The 15,924-nt window shown below is 45.6% G+C and overlaps 1 protein-coding gene across 12 annotated transcripts in view; it reads left to right on the forward strand.

Moving 5' to 3' along the window:
• RBFOX2 (RNA binding fox-1 homolog 2) overlaps positions 1-15,924 on the forward strand; it is an 839,083-nt gene that overhangs the window by 187,307 nt on the left and 635,852 nt on the right. For all 12 annotated transcript variants that reach the window (XR_004538493.1, XM_033935143.1, XM_033935145.1 and 9 more), the window contains exon 3: positions 2,920-2,958. Coding sequence is in view for 11 of the 12 variants with exons in the window: in XM_033935143.1 (XP_033791034.1) it covers positions 2,920-2,958 (39 nt within the window). In the remaining variant the exon portion in view is untranslated. The remainder of the gene's footprint in view (positions 1-2,919; positions 2,959-15,924) is intronic.

Consider the following 15,924-nt stretch of genomic DNA (forward strand, 5'->3'; position numbering starts at 1 on the left):
TTTTTGCTGTTCTAACCACAAAGTGACATTCTTTTTGATGCTTCCTGTGCTCTTTCCAGTTCTCCCCGGTTTTGTCTTTTTTCCATTTCTGGAATGAATTTTTCGTATCTCCTTTCGCTTTCTTCACTTCTTTAGTTATCCACGCCGGGTCTTTTGTTTGCCTGTTTTTGCATACTTTTCTAAATCTGGGGATATACAGATTTTGCGCCTCGCTTACCGTGTCCTTGAATAAAGACCAGGCTTGCTCTACAGTCTGTGATTTCTTTGAGCTGTTCCTAAGTTTCTTCCTTACCATTACTCTCATCGCTTCGTAGTTTCCTTTCTTGAAGTTAAAAGTTGTTGCTGTGGTTCTCTTTCCCTTCGTTATTCCTATTTCAACTTTGAACTTGACCATATTGTGATCGCTGTTTCCCAGCGGTCCCACTACTTCCACTTCCTTTGCAGATCCTCTTAGTCCATTAAGGATTAGATCCAGAGTGGCATTCCCTCTCGTCGGTTCTCTGACAAGCTGCTCCATGAAGCAGTCCTGTATAGCCTCCAGGAATCCGGTCTCCCTAGCGCTTTGTGAGATTCCAAGACTCCAGTCTATCCCGGGATAGTTGTAGTCTCCCATAACAATCGTGTTACTGCTTTTGCATTCTCGCATCATCTCGGCTTTCATTTCTTCATCAGTTTCTTCTGTTTGCCCAGGTGGATGATAGTACAGGCTCATCTTTATCTCGAGCCCTTTCCTTCCTGGTATTTTAATCCATAGTGATTCCAATTTGTTTGTCATCGCTGCTGTGTCCACTCTGGTTGAGTGTATGTTTTCTTTTATGTATAGGGTTATTCCTTCTCACTGGTTCCAGGACACAAGATCGCGTGTTGAAGATAGTGCTTCTGCATTATCTGGAGGTCACTAACAAGTTTCGTCTCTCTGACTATCTGTTTGTGCTGACTCATGCTGTTATGCATGGCGCGCATGATTCCAAGGCCACGATTTCCAGATGAATCCATAGGGCAATTTTGTCAACCTACATGCTTTCTGGGAAACAGTCCCCTGCTTCCGTCAAGGCGCATTTTACCAGGATTGTGGCTTCTTCATGGGTCAAAGCTAGAACTGTCTCCCCTGAGGAGATCTGTAGGACAGCAACGTGGTCTTCCCTACACACGTTTGTCAAATTTTACAGAGTAGATGTGGTGGTGATACAGGACTCTGCCTTTGGACCCCCGGTCTTATGGGCCGGTGTAGCATACCTGCCCTAGCTTTTTGGAGACTGCTTTTGTACATCCCTTCTGTCTATAACAGGGCTGGGCAACTCCTGTCCTTGAGGGTCAGAATCCAGTCGGGTTTTCAGGATTTCCCCAATGAATATGCATTGAAATCAGTGCATGCAAATGGATCTCATGCATATTCATTGAGGAAATCCTGAAAACCCGACTGGATTCCAGCCCTCGAGGACCGGAGTTGCCCACCCCTGATCTAGAATGTCTCATTTATTGCACTGGAAAAAACTTACTATGGTAAGCTCTTTTCCAGTAGATAGGTGAGACATTGTAGACTCCTGCCCAGTCCTTCCTGCACCTGCCTACTGTTTCATTCTGTTTATGCTTCTCCAAGCTGATTCTTAGATGCTTGCCAGCCCTTGGGAGTTGGGAAGAATACTATATCTATGTTTGCTTTTTATATGGAAGTAGTTTCTGTGCTCCTTTGAAGCCTTTGCTGGTGGTTAACATTACTTGGAGCAGAACAATTTGTTTCTAAGCCTGTTGCTAAAGGTTTCTCTACTTCACGTTTATTTGGTGGCTCTCAGTGCTTGGGTACTTAACTGCAGGTGGAGCTAAGGAGCCCAATGAAGTATATCAGAGGCAAAAGGAAAAATCCTGGAGTAGATTTCTTCTGCAGATGGAACATGGCCATGGAGACGACACCCATCTGTCTAGAATGTCTCACCTATCTACTGGAAAAGAGCTTACCAGGGTAAGTACATAATCTCTTTTTGTGATGTGAATATTGCTGTAAATGCACCAAAAATTGATGGTTTCAATAAAAAATTTATCCAGAACATCAATAGTAAATCATTGGCACTCCAAATTCAGCCCTGGATATGTCAGCTCTATTTATTTGGCCTCAGACCCACCACTCCACCACATCAGAAAACCTTTTAGCAGGGAGAATTACATGGCTCCATCATCGGCCCTATATCCTATAATTTAAATTCTCTATTCTAGTTATAGCAAATTGTAGCAATTTTAATAATTTATAATAGCAACTCAAGTTTTTGATAGCAGCTCAAACAATTTATAAAACTTATTAAATTTCATTGGTTATGTTCACCAGATAAATAAATTAATTAGACTTAGCTTTAGTAAATACAGCCCGGGAAGACTTGACCCGACATGTTTCGCACTAATGTGCTATATCAAGGGTCCCCCACGGCCGCTAATGTCATCAGACTCCTATGCAGTTCAAAGAAACATGTTGGGTCAAGTCTTCCCGGGCTGTATTTACTAAAGCTAAGTCTAATTAATTTATTTATCTGGTGAACATAACCAATGAAATTTAATAAGTTTTATTAAATGTTTGTGCTGCTATCAAAAACTTGAGTTGCTATTATAAATGATTAAAATCGCTACAATTTGCTATAACTAGAATAGAGAATTTCAAATATAGGATATCGGGCCGATGATGAAGAGCCACGTAATTCTCCCTGCTAAAAGGTTTTCTGATGCGGTGGAGTGGTGGGTCTGAGGCCAAATAAAAAGAGCTGACATATCCAGGGCTGAATTTGGAGTGCCCATGATTTATTGCTGTAAATGTGCATAAATGAATAAAAAAAACAAACTGTTTACTTAAAAGCTATCTGCTAATGATTCCTTAAAATGCAGTGTTAAAGCTAGGGAGGTTTTTTTTTTTAAACCATTGTTCTTTTTTTACAGGTAGAAACCTATCATAATACTGGGACTCCAATAAGGATGGTAAGTGTGATATATATTTACATTCTGAAGTTATGAGGTCTCATCTTAGTTTAAATGCCGTTATATAGTGATGCAGAGGTCTTTAGTAGCTAACAGTTGAGAATTATTTTCTGAAAGAATTGCATGCTTTGCATGCTTTCCTTTTTATCAAAAAATAAAATTTACATTTTTGCAAGTGTGGAATTGTAGATTCAGTACTGTTTTTATAGTCCCATAGTTTTAAATAAATATTAGTCTGCATATTCAGCATTTTAAAATTTCAATTAATAATGCTATTGGACCAACAATACAAATTTTCATATAATTTTGCTGAAGCTTAGCTGAGGAAACAGGTGCCTCCTTTCCTTTTAGGGCTAGACATAAGTCATATTCCCCTTTTTATGTAGATAAATGTGTTTGTGATTTGTTCAGAACAAAAGCAGTGGTATTTATAGATGTAAATGTAGTTCAGCTGTCATGCCTGGATTTCTTCTGTATACAGTAGAAGGAAACACCATGTGTCCTGCTCTGTGCAGAACAGAGGTTTGCATTGAGCACAGAATGTATTCAGCCTATGTAAAATATAATTTATTGGTGTTTTTAGTGTGGATTTCTTTGAAGAATATTGTTAAAAATATAAGAAACTTATGAAAATTGCATTCTCCGAGGAAAAACAGGCATAGTAGTCTCATATGTAAGCGATGACATCTATGGAATCCGGTATGGACACTACCAAGTGCATTGTCACTTAATACATTTTAAGGCAGCACCTTTACCGCACAAATGCTGGTGCCTTCTTGCCCAGAGTCATCTCACAGGACCTTCAGTTCTTTTTATTTTCTCACAGTGTTCTCAGCGGGTTTTTATCCCTCAGAATTAAGAAGCTGTAAGAACATAAGAATTGCCGCTGCAGGTCAGACCAGTGGTCTGTTATACCCAGCAGTCCACTCATGTGGCGGCCCTTAGCTCAAAGATCAGTGCCCTGATACTAGCCTTACCTGCATACGTTCTGGCTCAGCAGGAACTAGTCTAATTTTATCTTGAATCCCTGGAGGGTGTTTTCCCCTATAACAGCCTCCAGAAGGGTGTTCCAGTTTTCCACCACTCTCTGGGTGTAGAAGAACTTCCTTACGTTTGTACGGAATCTATCCCCATTTAACTTTAGAGAGTGCCCTCTCGTTCTCTCTACCTTGGAGAGGGTGAACAACCTGTATTTATCTACTAAGTCATTATCTTGAATGTTTTGATCATGTCCCCTCTGTCTCCTCTTTTCAAGGGAGAAGAGGTCCAGTTTCTCTAATCTGATGGGCCGCCGCGGGAGCAGACCGCTGGGCAAGATGGACCTCTGGTTTGCCTCAGCAGAGGCAACTTCTTATGTTCTTATGTTATGTTCTCACTGTACGGCAACTCCTCCAACCCCTTAACAATTTTAGTCGCTCTTCTCTGGACCCTTTCGAGTAGCACTGTGTCCTTCATGTATGGTGACCAGTGCTGGACACAGTATTCCAGGTGAGGGCGTACCATGGCCCGGTACAACGGCATGATAACCTTCTCTGATCTGTTCGTGATCCCCTTCTTAATCATTCCTAGCATTCTGTTTGCCCTTTTCGCCGCATCGACCAGTACTCCCAAGTCTCTTTCCTGGAGGGTCTCTCCAAATACTGCACCAGACATCCTGTATTTGTGTATAAGGTTTTTGTTACCAACATGCATCACCTTACACTTATCCACGTTAAACCTCATTTGCCATGTCGCGTCCCATTTCTCAAGTGTTTTTATGTCACGTTGTAGGTTCTCGCAATCCTCCTGCGTCTTCACTACTCTGAATAACTTTGTATTGTCTGCAAATTTAATCACCTCACTCGTATTAATTTCCAGGTCATTTATAAATATGTTGAAGAGCTCGGGTCCAAGCACCAAACCCTGCGGCACTCTACTAGTCACGCTTTTCCAGTCCGAATATTGTCCATTTACCCCCACTCTCTGTTTCCTATCTGCTAGCCAGTTTTTAATCCACATGAGTACATCACCTTCGATTCCATGGGCTCGTAATTTTTTGAAGTAGTCATTCATGCGGAACCTTGTCGAACGCCTTCTGAAAATCCAGATATATGATGTCGACCAGGTCACCCTTGTCTATCTTCCTGTTTACTCCCTCGAAGAAGTGCAGCAAGTTCGTCAAGCAAGATCTTCCTTTGCTGAAGCCATGCTGCTGGTCCTCAGAAGATCGTGTCCGTCAAGGTGCTCAATGATTCAGTCCTTTATCAGCGCCTCTACCATCTTTCCCGGTACCGAGGTCAGACTCACCGGTCTGTAGTTTCTCGGATCTCCCCTTGAACCTTTCTTGAAGATCGGTGTAACATTCGCCACCTTCCAGTCTTCCGGAATCCTTCCCGATTTGATCGACAGATTGGCTTTTAGTTGAAGCAGTTCAGCTATAGCCCCTTTCAGTTCCTTGATTATCCTTGGATGGATGCCATCTGGTCCTGGGGATTTATCATTTTTAAGCCTATCAATCTGCCTGCATACCTCTTCTAGACTGACCGTCAACCCTGTCAGTTTCCCGTCTTCGTTTCCTGCGTATAGCCTGTCAGCTTTCGGTATGTTGTGTATATCCTCTTCGGTAAATACAGACACAAAAAATGTGTTCAGTTTGTCGGCGATGGTTTTGTCCTCCTTTAGGACTCCCTTTATTCTATGTTCATCCAACGGCCCCTCTACTTCCTTCGCGGGTCGTTTCCCCTTAATATATCTAAAGAACAGCTTGAAGTTTTTCGCCTCCTTGGCTATTTTTTCCTCGTAGTCTCTTTTGGCCCCTCTTACCACCTTATGGCACCTGCTTTGATAATGTTTGTGCTTTTTCCAGTTGCCGTCCGTTTTTGACCTTTTCTATTCCTTAAACAAAGTCTTCTTGTCTCTGATCACTTCCTTCACCGCTACAGTGAGCCATGCAGGTTCCTTATTCTTTTTCCTCTTGGATCCCTTGTTGATACAAAGTATATATAGATTTTATGCCTCGGTGACTGTGTACTTAAAAAGGGACCATGCTTGCTCTAGCATTTTTACAGTGCTTTTCTTCTTCTTAATCTTCTTCCCCACCATGAGTCTCATCCCTTCATAATTTCCTTTATCCCAGGACAAGCAGGCAGGTATTCTCACTAGTGGGTGATGTCATCAGACAGAGCCCCGGTACGGACGTCTCACAAGCACGTGTTGCTTGTAGAAACTTAAAGTTTCTAGATGCCCGCACCGCGCATGCGCCGGTGCCTTCCTACCCGGAGATCCGGGCGTGTCTCCTCAGTTCTTTCTTTTCCGCGGAGCTGAGAAGTTCAACTTCTTCATGCGCTAGCTGAATTCAGTTAAATTTGCCTTCCTTGTCCGCGTTTTCGTTTTCTTTTAATTACAGTTAACAGTTCTTTTCTTTTTCAAAAAAAAAAAAAAAAAAGAAGATTATTTCCTCCGGCGGGTCGAACGGGCCGGCCACGTGGCTCAGGCCCACTGGCTTCGACCTCGCGGCGGAGATTTTCCGGCCTATGTCCCGGCCAATCACCGGGTTTAAAAAGTGCAGCAAGTGCCAACGCGCGATTTCACTCACGGACCCTCACTGGCGCTGTTTGCAGTGTTTGGGCCCTGACCACATCCCAAAATCGTGCGGGCCTTGCTCTACCCTTACGGCACGCTCATTCAAGCGGCGTTGCCTATTGTGGGAATCGATGTTCAAGATGGACGCAGCTAAGGATCCCACAGCCTCCACTTCATCTGATACCTCCCCGGTTCGGGCGAAACCGGCATCGACCACCCCTGCATCGAGTGTGGTGAAACCGGCATCGCTCACCCCGACACCATCCACGAGCTCGACGTCGGTGCCTGCCCCGGTCTCCTCGGTTCAGGTACCTCTTCCTTCCACAGTGCCACCAATGGTCATCAAAGTGCCGAAAGCTACTAAGCAGAAGCACTCGACCTCGAAGGAGCGCGATGTCCGTGCAGGAGGACCCCCTTTCGGTGCGGATCCCTCCCTATCGGCTTCGCTACGGTCCGTGCTGGAAGCTCAATTCGTTGAGCTCATGCAGACCATCGGACCCGGGCTCATCGCTGCCATACAGGGTGACCTCCCGGTACCGATCCAAAGGGGCGGTCCGCCCCCTCCCCCTCCCCCACACCGTTCGACCTCGACAACCTACGAGGACGAACGGGGGAGGGCGGCGATGCCCACGCGGCAAGCCTCGCTTACCGATATGCCGCCATTAGAACCCATTACGCCTCCGCGCCAACATGGGACCAGACCTCCGCTCGATACTCGAAGCCCTGGGCATAGTCAGGAAGAGTTCTTCCGTACTCCTTACCAGACTTGGGTAGCATCGCAAGAACCCGCATCGCAAACCCAGTTGCGATCCACCGCTTCCAGCCCTATCCACTTGGGGGCCTCGGGAGACCATGCGATGCACAGACGATCCCGATCCCCGTCCCGCCACCGAGACGGGCACCGATCGAGACACTCATCCTGGCACTCCTCACGCCATTCGGAGGTGTCACCGCAGAAAAAACTGCAACGTAGGGGATACTCCTCATCAGAGGTGTCCCCTCCGAGGGGCCCGGAGTACGAGGAGACACCGGTACCCGATTCTCCTTGTCACTCCCCGATGTCCACGGACCTGGAGGCCTCATCCTCCTCCAGCCCGTCCCACAGACCGACGCTGGCGGAACAATTGTCCTTCTCATCATTCCTCCGACAAATGGCGGATGATCTGGATGTGACCCTTGACACGGGCTCCAGATACTCCAAAGAGTATCTGGACACCATGCACTTACCTAACCCTCCAACGGAGTCGCTTCGGCTCCCCTTGCATAAATTACTGGACCAGACCTTCATGCAGTGCTTCGAAACGCCGTATCCCATACCGGCGATCCCCAGCAAACTCGATGCTCGATACCGCATCGTGCACCATAAAGGGTTCGAGGGCCCCCAACTCTCCCACCAATCCCTACTGGTCGAGTCCTCCCTTAAACGCTCTCATCCCTCCCAGGTCTACGCCTCTGTACCGCCGGGCCGAGAGGGAAGAACGATGGACAAATTTGGTAGAAAATTCTACCAAAACTCCATGATGGCGTCACGGGTGCTAAACTACAACTTCTTTTTCTCTTCCTATCTGGAGTTCTTCTTGCCGGTACTCCGCAAGTTCACTCCGTTCATAGACAACCAAGCTCGATTCGAGTTCGAGGAAGTGGTAGCCTCCCTCTCCCAATTACGACTCCAGCTGATGCAATCCTCCTTCGATGCATTCGAACTCTCGGCACGCGCCGCCGCAAGCGCGCTAGCTATGCGTCGCCTGGCATGGCTCCGTACTATCGATATGGATCCCAACCTACAGGACAGACTCGCCAACGTACCATGTGCTGGAGCTGACCTGTTCGATGAGTCTATCGAAACTGTTACCAAGAAGCTGTCGGATCATGAAAAATCCTTTCAATCCATCCTACGGCCCAAACCCAAACCTCAACAGTCTCGACCTTCCAGGCCACCCCTGATTTACCAGCGGCGTTACATGCCCAGACAAACGCCCGCTGCGAGACAGCCTGCGAAGAGACAACCCCCCCAGAAGTCTCAGCAAAAACTCCAGCCACCGGCTGTACCTAAGGCTCCCCAGCCCTTTTGACGCCCCTCCCGGGAGCATAACCTCGGCCTCTCCCATAGGGGGCCGCCTCCATCTTTTTTACCACCGATGGGAGGCCATAACCACGGACCTATGGGTCCTCTCCATCATAAGAGAAGGATACTCTCTTCAATTCCACCGGGCCCCCCCGGACCATCCTCCAAGAGAGTATCCTTCAAGCTCGACGCAGACCGCCCTTCTTCTTCAGGAAGTCCAAACCTTACTTCAGCTTCGGGCTGTCGAGACGGTCCCGTCAGACCAATTGAACCGAGGGTTTTACTCCTGGTACTTCCTCGTCCCGAAGAAAACGGGCGACCTGCGACCCATTTTAGACCTTCGGGCCCTCAACAAGTTCCTGGTCAAAGAGAAGTTCCGCATGTTGACTTTGGCTTCTCTATACCCCCTCCTCGAGCAGAACGACTGGTTATGCTCCTTGGATCTCAAGGAGGCCTACACTCACATCCCCATTCACCCGGCCTCCCGAAAGTTCCTCAGATTTCGGGTGGGAAATCTGCACCTACAGTATCGAGTGCTACCATTCGGCCTATCTTCGTCCCCCAGAGTCTTCACAAAGTGCCTGGTGGTAGTGGCCGCAGCACTCCGGGACAGGGGTCTACAGGTCTTTCCATACCTCGACGACTGGCTCATCAAGGCCCCGTCAGCCCCAGAGGTCACTTCGGCGGCCTTGGCTACAACCTACTTCCTCCAGAATTTGGGCTTCGAGATCAACTTCTCCAAGTCCCATCTACAACCCACCCAGTCCCTCCCCTTCATCGGAGCGGTCCTGGACACCACCCGACTCCGAGCATTCCTGCCCCGGCAACGCATGGAGTCTCTTCTTCATCTCTGCCAGTCGGTGGTCACTCACCAAACCATACCGGCGAGACAACTGATGGTGCTCCTGGGCCATATGGCCTCCACAGTACACGTGACACCCTTTGCCAGACTCCACCTCAGGATCCCCCAGTGGACCCTGGCATCACAGTGGAATCAGACATCCGATCCACTATCCAAACGCATCGTAGTCACACCTGCTCTTCGGCAGTCTCTACTTTGGTGGATGACCTCTTCGAATCTATCCAGAGGTTTGCTGATGCACTCTCCCCCCCATCAGAAAGTTCTCACAACCGATTCGTCGAATTACACATGGGGGGCCCACCTGGAGGGTCTCCGCACCCAAGGATTCTGGACCAGTGCGGAAAGACTACACCAAATCAATCTACTGGAACTCAGAGCCATCTTCAATGCGCTCCAAGCTTTCCAACATCTACTTCACGACATGGTAATCCTCATTCGCACAGACAATCAGGCTGCCATGTATTACATCAACAAGCAAGGGGGCACGGGCTCGTCCCTCCTTTGCCAGGAAGCTCTACGAGTCTGGGACTGGGCGGTGCGCCACAACGCCCTACTCAGAGCAGTATACATCCAGGGGGAGAACAACGTCCTAGCAGACAAACTAAGCCGTCTGCTACAACCACACGAATGGACTCTCCATTCCAACCCCCTTCACCAGATCTTCACGCAATGGGGGACGCCTCAGATAGACCTCTTTGCGGCTCCCCACAACGCCAAACTGCCTCAGTTTTGCTCCAGGATCTACACTCCTCATCGCCTCGAGGCAGATGCTTTTCTACTGAACTGGGGGAAACGATTTCTATATGCGTTCCCACCATTCCCGCTGATCCAGAAGACTCTGGTCAAGCTGAAACTCGAACGGGCCACCATGATCCTAATAGCTCCTCGGTGGCCCAGACAACCTTGGTTCTCCCTCCTACTTCAACTCAGCAGCAGGGAACCAGTACCACTTCCAGTGTTTCCTTCACTACTTACTCAACATCAAGGATCACTACTTCATCCCAACCTGCAGTCTCTCCACCTGACAGCTTGGTTCCTCTCAACGTAACCCCTCACCAATTCTCACAAGAAGTGAGGGAGGTCTTGGAAGCTTCCAGGAAGCCCGCCACTCGACAATGCTACTCCCAGAAATGGACCAGATTCTCCTCATGGTGCGTTTCTAAGTCAAAGGAACCTCAGCGAGCTTCCTTATCCTCCGTGCTGGACTATCTCCTGCACCTATCTCAATCTGGGCTCAAGTCCACATCCATACGAGTCCACCTGAGCGCGATTGCGGCGTTCCACCAGCCTCTACAAGGGAAACCCCTCTCGGCCCATCCGGTGGTCGCCAGATTTATGAAAGGACTCTTCCATGTTAACCCTCCTCTCAAACCACCCCCAGTGGTTTGGGACCTCAATGTAGTCCTTTCCCACCTCATGAAGCCCCCGTTTGAACCACTCAACAGGGCCCCTCTGAAGTATCTCACCTGGAAAGTGCTTTTCCTTGTAGCCCTTACGTCCGCTCGCAGAGTCAGCGAACTCCAGGCATTGATGGCGGACCCACCATTCACAGTATTCCACCATGACAAGGTGGTCCTCCGCACTCACCCGAAATTCCTGCCTAAGGTGGTCTCCGAATTTCATCTCAACCAATCCATTGTACTTCCAGTATTCTTCCCTAAGCCTCATTCTCACCACGGAGAATCGGCCCTTCACACTCTAGACTGTAAACGTGCCTTGGCTTTCTACCTGGATCGCACCAAGCCACACAGAACCACTCCTCAACTTTTTGTCTCCTTCGATCCTAACAAGTTGGGAAGACCCGTATCAAAGCGCACCATCTCTAACTGGATGGCGGCTTGTATCTCTTTCTGCTATGCCCAGGCTGGATTATCACTTCCTTGTAAGGTCACAGCCCATAAGGTCAGAGCAATGGCAGCCTCAGTAGCATTCCTCAGATCAACACCAATCGAGGAAATTTGCAAGGCTGCCACCTGGTCCTCGGTTCACACATTCACCTCACATTATTGTCTGGATACCCTCTCCAGACAGGATGGACAGTTTGGCCAAACAGTATTGAAAAATTTATTCTCTTAAGTCGCCAACTCCCCCTCCATCCCACTGAGGTTAGCTTGGAGGTCACCCACTAGTGAGAATACCTGCCTGCTTGTCCTGGGATAAAGCAATGTTACTTACCGTAACAGTTGTTATCCAGGGACAGCAGGCAGCTATTCTCACGTCCCACCCACCTCCCCTGGGTTGGCTTCTCAGGCTAGCTACCTGAACTGAGGAGACACGCCCGGATCTCCGGGTAGGAAGGCACCGGCGCATGCGCGGTGCGGGCATCTAGAAACTTTAAGTTTCTACAAGCAACACGTGCTTGTGAGACGTCCGTACCGGGGCTCTGTCTGATGACATCACCCACTAGTGAGAATAGCTGCCTGCTGTCCCTGGATAACAACTGTTACGGTAAGTAGCATTGCTTTTTGGAAGTTCAGTGCCGTGGCCGTTGTTCTAGATCGATGTTTTGCCCCCATGTCCAGGTTGCCCAGGTTGAATCGGATCATATTGTGATCACTGCTTCCCATCATCCCTTCTACTTCTACACCTTGTGCCGGTCCTCGTAGTCCATTTAGAATTAAGTCTAGAATCGCATTTCCCCGCGAGGAATCCCCTCCATCCCTGTCCGCTCCTATAAACTTCAGAAACAGTTATTTCATTTAATTATGCTACTGAATTCTGGTAGAGACTCATTTAAAAATAAGCAAAGACACTTTATTAATTGGGAAATATTAATTGGGAAGAATACATACATTGTAAACAGGTTTCTACCAGAGCCTCTAATGTAAATATAAAATAGAAATTCTCAGCTGATGAGGACCACCAAGCTTTCAGCTGAGGACTTCCTCTGCAGTTGGCCGGGGGTCTCTTTTGCCATGCTTGACAGGCAGCAGTAGCGTCCCTGAATCACAGATGCTGGCACCTCAATGGCTCATGGATGCCTTTATACCTCATCCTCCCAGAGGAACTCATTTGTTACAAAATAACTTGCCCAACTCTGGTACCTTAGTAGCTCTGCCACTTTATTGCCAAGCCTTCAGTTAACAACATATGCTTTAAAAACAGTAAAAAGTTTCTCTTCCCACAACCAGGGCAGAACATGTTTCTCCTCACTGTATAGATGCCAAATCGATAGCAATGTACCCACCCACGTGTTTACTCTGGGGAAAACAACCACGGTTTCCTTGCCTGCCTCCGCACAATTTTATTATTTTACCTTGACTGCATACAGTAGATTTTATTTTTTACTGTTGAATTCTGAGATGTATTTCCTGCATACCTGTAAACTCGTGAGGAAGAAGACGTCTTTCGTGAACATGCCGAAATCTTATTCACATCCTTCCCTAGGCCTGTTGTCAATAAGGTTTCTGGTTTACAAAACAGGAAAAAAAAAATCACCCCAGAAAGGAGCTTGGAGGAGACGTTATTGCAGGCTGGAAGATGGAGCGGGCAGCAGAGGTGAGACGCTCTACTTACAGCATCCTCCCTCCAAGAGTTCCAGCAGGAAACAAAAACCCTTCCCTACATTCATTCCCACCACCCCTCCTAAAGTCAGCAGCCCTGAGTCATGGCCCTTCCTCCTTGGTGCATTTGAGTTTGCGTACAGGAAGAGAGCATGTGATTTTATTTTCTTTTTTAACAACAAAATTAGGTAGGCCTCGGGATAGGAACTCTAGGTCCATCCCCATGGGAGTCCCATCAGCTTTGGAGGGGTCCCCATGGGAGAACCGTGGGTCTGGGAGGGGTCCCCGTGGGAGTCCCGTCAATCTAGGGGGATCTCCGCGATCCCCGTTCCCGTACAGACCTCTACTTCAGTGTTCTCAGCGTATCAAATGTTCTCAATTTTTTGGTGCCTTCCCATCATCATTTTTCTTAATCTTTTCTCATTCTTCATTTATATTTTGTTCCTCTCATCCTACCAGTTTTGGCTAATTTTTGCCAACTTTTTTGTTTTTAGCCTTTGGGCCACTTCAAGCCCCTTTTCTCCCTGAAAGCATACATCGATTTTAGGCTCCTTTCTCTTTGTGATTCTGGGCAAGTCACCTTTGTTTCCCCAGGTAGAAAATAAGTATCTAAATAACATGTACTTGTAAAGTACTTTGAATGTAACCACAGAGAGGTGGTATATCATGTCCCATCCCCTTTTCCTTACTCGAGCCCTGAGCCATTGAGCACTTTGACTTTGTGTCAACCGTTTTCCTCTCCAAGCAGCTTTAAAAAAATGATCTCTGCAGTGGGACCATTTCAGGCTTTGATCCGCATGATTGTGTCTTTTGCTCCTGCATGCAAAAAAAATCACTTAAAACATTGAAACTTCAATTCAAGAAACTTTTTGGTACCTCATTTGCATAACATAAGGGTCATTCCATGTCAAGTGGACCAATACTGAAATCCGCCCACGCTCGACCCCCTTGAAATCCAACCAAATTTTACAGGGGTGTTGTCTAGGGTCTCAAATGAAACTCTGCAAAATTTTTGAGATCTATCTCAATTTGGTCAGGAGCTAGGGGTGGTTGAACAAAAGCAATCAATCCACTTCCATGCCTCGTGTGACCTAAAAAGCCAACTTTGCTTAAGCACTGCGGCAGAAGGAAACTACCTAGGAGTCTGAAATTTTGCAGTATGGTACAACACCTTGGGGCAAGGTTCTGTGCCAAGTTTGAAATATTTTGCGAACGTGCTTCCATTTCTACAGGTCAGTAAAGTAGGCAAAAAAATTAACGAATGTACCATGAGGTACTTCCAAGATATGCAATATGAGCTTTTACAGTCAAGTGAAACTGAAGATATGACCATCCAAAAAATATGACTTTATGCATTTATGCAAATTTTCACTGTTTTTCAGATTCAAATATCTGTGTAGTTTTATTTTTAAATATCATTTGAAAGAGCATGTTTTTTTTGCTACAGAAGCTATCCTGTTTCATCTTAGACCCGACCTTTTTGTGGTGAGAATTGATGGTTTAAAGATAAGCATTACTGGCTTGCGTAAACATGTTATGTTGAAGGGTCATTGGCACTTCATTGTGAATGTTCAGTGGAACTATATTGATCTGAAAACTCATAATCAAGTTTTGCCAGCCACAAGTACTTGTTTCTAACTATGCTCAGCGTTTGACAAACTTACTATGTGCACTTTTACAAGATGACAGTCAAAACATGCATTGGCTTGCATAAACTACTTTACTGCGTGCAAGCCCAAATGCATAATCATGTGATTCACAAGAATCTATGTATAGCTGTAGTAGTATGTCTGATATGCAGCTTTTCTGAACATGTTCTGACTTGAAACTATATGAAGAACAGACCAGAGGAAAACAAAACCATAAACACAAATACAAAGAAACCAAAATGGAATTGTCCAGATCAGAATGATGTGCACTAAAAAAGTGTCCTCCAACTCATCTGGTAATATGAAGATCTTTATTCCTCCAATATCACAATGATACATTCAGTGACTCAATGTCTCGACATGTACATGTACTCTTTTATATTTACATTTGTTTTTATTTATGTTTTTAATGATATAATATGCGCTACTTTTATTTAATTTTATTAAATAAGATTTATTGCACTGTATTGGTTTATTAATTCTATTATTGACATTACAGTATTGTTTAATTGACTTATTAATGTATTTACAACATATATTTATTTTTATGTACTTTCAACTTTTAAATATGATTTATTCTTAAATATTTCTTGATTTAACGCTTTAATTTTATATGAAGTTACTTATGCTGTTTTATATGGTTATATATGTATTTATAGACTCCTGAGGCAGGCCTGTTGGCTAAAACATGTACATGTTGAGTCATTGAGTTGTTGAATGTATCATTGTGATATTGGAGGAATAAAGTTCTTCATATTACCAGATGAGTTGGAGGACACTTTTTTAGTGCACATCATTCTGATCTGAACAATTCCATTTTGGTTTCTTTGTTTCTGACTTGCAACTATTACAGCACAGTAGCTGTATGAACAAGTCTGGCTTTAAGGTTCATTATGACCTTATAACACCATATGAATCTGTAAACCAATGAAAATTTGCATATATGCATAAAGCCATATTTTTTGGATGGTCATAGGATGGTCATATTTTCAGCTTCACTTGACTATAAAAGCTCATATTGCAAATCTTGGAAATACCTCATGGCACATGTTTGCTGGTAAAGTTGTACCCTCGGCTGACTTACCTACCAGCAACAGTATGGAGCCAAACTGTGCCAGAAATGTTCATTTGTGAATTTTTTTGCCTACGGCCGCCTCTTCACCCCATTTGTGTGGCTTTAATATGATTATATATATATATATGATTAATATGATTATTTATATATATATGATTATATATATTTATATATATATATATATATGATTAATATGATTACATATATATATGATTAATATGATTATTTATATATATATGATTATATATATT

Source organism: Geotrypetes seraphini, chromosome 2 (genome assembly GCF_902459505.1).
Source record: "Geotrypetes seraphini chromosome 2, aGeoSer1.1, whole genome shotgun sequence".
Taxonomy (NCBI): domain Eukaryota; kingdom Metazoa; phylum Chordata; class Amphibia; order Gymnophiona; family Dermophiidae; genus Geotrypetes; species Geotrypetes seraphini.